At 39.9% G+C, this 2,465-nt stretch overlaps 1 protein-coding gene across 1 annotated transcript in view; it reads left to right on the top strand.

Moving 5' to 3' along the window:
* LOC122360940 (Friend leukemia integration 1 transcription factor-like) overlaps window positions 1–2,465 on the top strand; it is a 13,835-nt gene that overhangs the window by 999 nt on the left and 10,371 nt on the right. The window contains exons 2-3 of the mRNA XM_043261779.1: window positions 1,809–2,020; window positions 2,102–2,256. Coding sequence (XP_043117714.1) covers window positions 1,809–2,020; window positions 2,102–2,256 — 367 coding nt within the window. The remainder of the gene's footprint in view (window positions 1–1,808; window positions 2,021–2,101; window positions 2,257–2,465) is intronic.

The following is a 2,465-nucleotide window of genomic DNA, read 5'->3' as shown; positions in this document are numbered from 1 at the left end:
ACATATTCTTATCTAACACCTCAACTGCCATAATAAGCAGCAAAAAAGTCACTTTATATTAAGTGGCCTTAACTATAAATGCGTGCATACATGTTTTAACATCGTGCTCGTTTATTAAAAATACTTGCATGTGAGTAATTAATTTATGCAGTCGCATAGTCGATCCATCCCTTAAACCAAACCCGTGCGTGACCTTACCCAAATGCAATAAGTGCATTGTTTTATGTAGGTACATAGTAATTACATAGTAAGTACAGTGTGAGCCTTTATTTTAAGATTCCCTTGTTAAAGCGTAATTATATATTTAGGTACCGAGTCATTTTAATGAGCGACATCTACCGACTACATGGTTAGGGTTGCTTGCGTGTAATTACGCATCATTTAGTGTTATTAAGTGCATGTAAGGCGCAAAATAAAGCATTGGGAATCTAACAGTCGTGCTTAAACCCCACGAGCGTTTAGGGTTTGACAGACGTCGGTACCTGAGATAACAGCGGGGAATCTTCAAGACAGCTTTCGGGGAAGCGAAGGAAAGGTTCGAGTGGGATGTGAATGGAGACGATCGCACGCACGTGTAGACGCTGCTCTCTCCAGAGGGGCCTGTCTGCCGCGTTTGTTTTCTTTAATAAAGCTACATCACCCCAGCTGAGCGCCTGCCATGAGAGCAAATGTAGAAGTGACCCCGGACCGATCTCTCTGCCTCTGTTCTGTCTCACGTACGAGTCACGAACAAGACCGAGAAATCTTCTACTTATTGAAATTCTTCCCCAAAAACAAAGTGATATTTTTTTTTTTGCGACAGTTGCTGTAAGTTAACCGTAATTCTTATTATGATGATTGTAAGAAGTAAGCAGTGTTTCTTTGGTAATGCACGTTTCTGGGGGAACAAATTATAGCCTGTTTATATTCTTTATCAAAACACAATAACTTTCCTATCTGCTGACATCACAAATCCCTCTTTTTTAACTCCGCCCCCTTTATTGGATAAAGTCAATTTTTTTAAATTATTATGACACGGACCTATGTGTAATTAAGTATGATAAGTTCTTTGCTTGTTGGAAATCGTGTTTTAAATCAATGTTTAATAGTCAAAGTGAAAGTTAATGACATTTTAATGGTTTATTGAAATTTTAAATATAATATTTTTACTTGCAGTTTCTTCGAAATGGTGAAATTTGATAGCGATTTCCCTTTTTTTTTTTTTTTTTTTTTTTTTTTTTTTNGGCAGAAATTATCGCCGTACGTATAGAGTAGTCATTTTTAATATTATTTGTATTTAATTGTGCAATTTTTTTTACTAGTTTACTAGCGATTTCTCAATTCATTTTTTTCTTGTTGTTGTCTCCATAGCACGTGACATCATTTTTTGGATGATTTATTTATTAATTGTACTGTTGTACTTCCCGGTGCATAAAAGTCATAAAATCAAAACTATTCACTTGCTTAATGCACAGCTCAGGTTTTACCGCGATGCACATTACGTTCATAATCTTTTCTTGAAAACACAATTACTTGCTCCTCCGACGAAATTTCCCTTTCTGATATCACAAATCCCAATTGTTTTTTTTGAGCTCCTATAAATGCAATTTACTAATAAAGTGAGGTTCCACGTCGACTTGGAGCCCGTAGTGTGAGCAATCAATCGCATTGCTTCGTTTGCGCCCGGCATCTGCGATTCTGCCCTTCAGCAAGAAACAATTTGCAATTTGTTTTGCTTGATTCTGGTCACACATGATGAACTGAAAGTCATTTGTCATGCGGTTTAATGAGAAACAGCGACTGAGCCGGGGTCCGTTCTCGTCCTCCAGGAGGCGCTGTCAGTGGTGAGTGAAGACCAGTCTCTGTTCGAGCCTCCGTACGCCGCTGCTGCTCCCTTACCCAAGACAGACATGACTGCGTCCGGCGCACAGGACTACGGTCAGCCTCACAAGATCAACCCTATCCCGCCTCAGCAGGAGTGGATCAACCCGCCCGGCCGGGTTAATGTCAAGCGAGAGTATGACCACATCAATGGATCCAGGTATGGCGGAGAAAAAAAGCAGTTCTGTCTGAAATAAGCATTAGTAAGCAATAGCCGGTCAGACTGTTTTTTTCTTTCCAGCAGAGAGTCCCCGGTGGACTGTAGTGTGGGTAAATGCAATAAAATGGTAGGCGGGACCGACGCATCTCAGATGAGCTACACCAGCTACATGGACGAGAAGTGCGCTCCGCCCCCAAATATGACAACCAATGAGAGGAGAGTTATCGTCCCAGCAGGTACTTGCTGCGCCTTGTCGTTTATGGGGGGCACGCGCTGAAAAAATAAATAAATAAAAAAGATGAAATGTTTGGATGAAAAGGTGGTTACAATCAATGTATTTTAAGCTACGTCTGCATAAACTTCAAATCCAGACTTTTTTGTTTTATTTAAACGTAGCTAAAATAAATTGTTTGCAGCCACTTATCTTGCAAAACAAAACTAAACT

This window comes from Puntigrus tetrazona, chromosome 16, assembly GCF_018831695.1.
Source record: "Puntigrus tetrazona isolate hp1 chromosome 16, ASM1883169v1, whole genome shotgun sequence".
Classification (NCBI taxonomy): Eukaryota; Metazoa; Chordata; class Actinopteri; order Cypriniformes; family Cyprinidae; genus Puntigrus; species Puntigrus tetrazona.
Note: the sequence above shows the minus strand (reverse complement) of the source record. Positions and strands in the feature narration are given on the sequence as shown.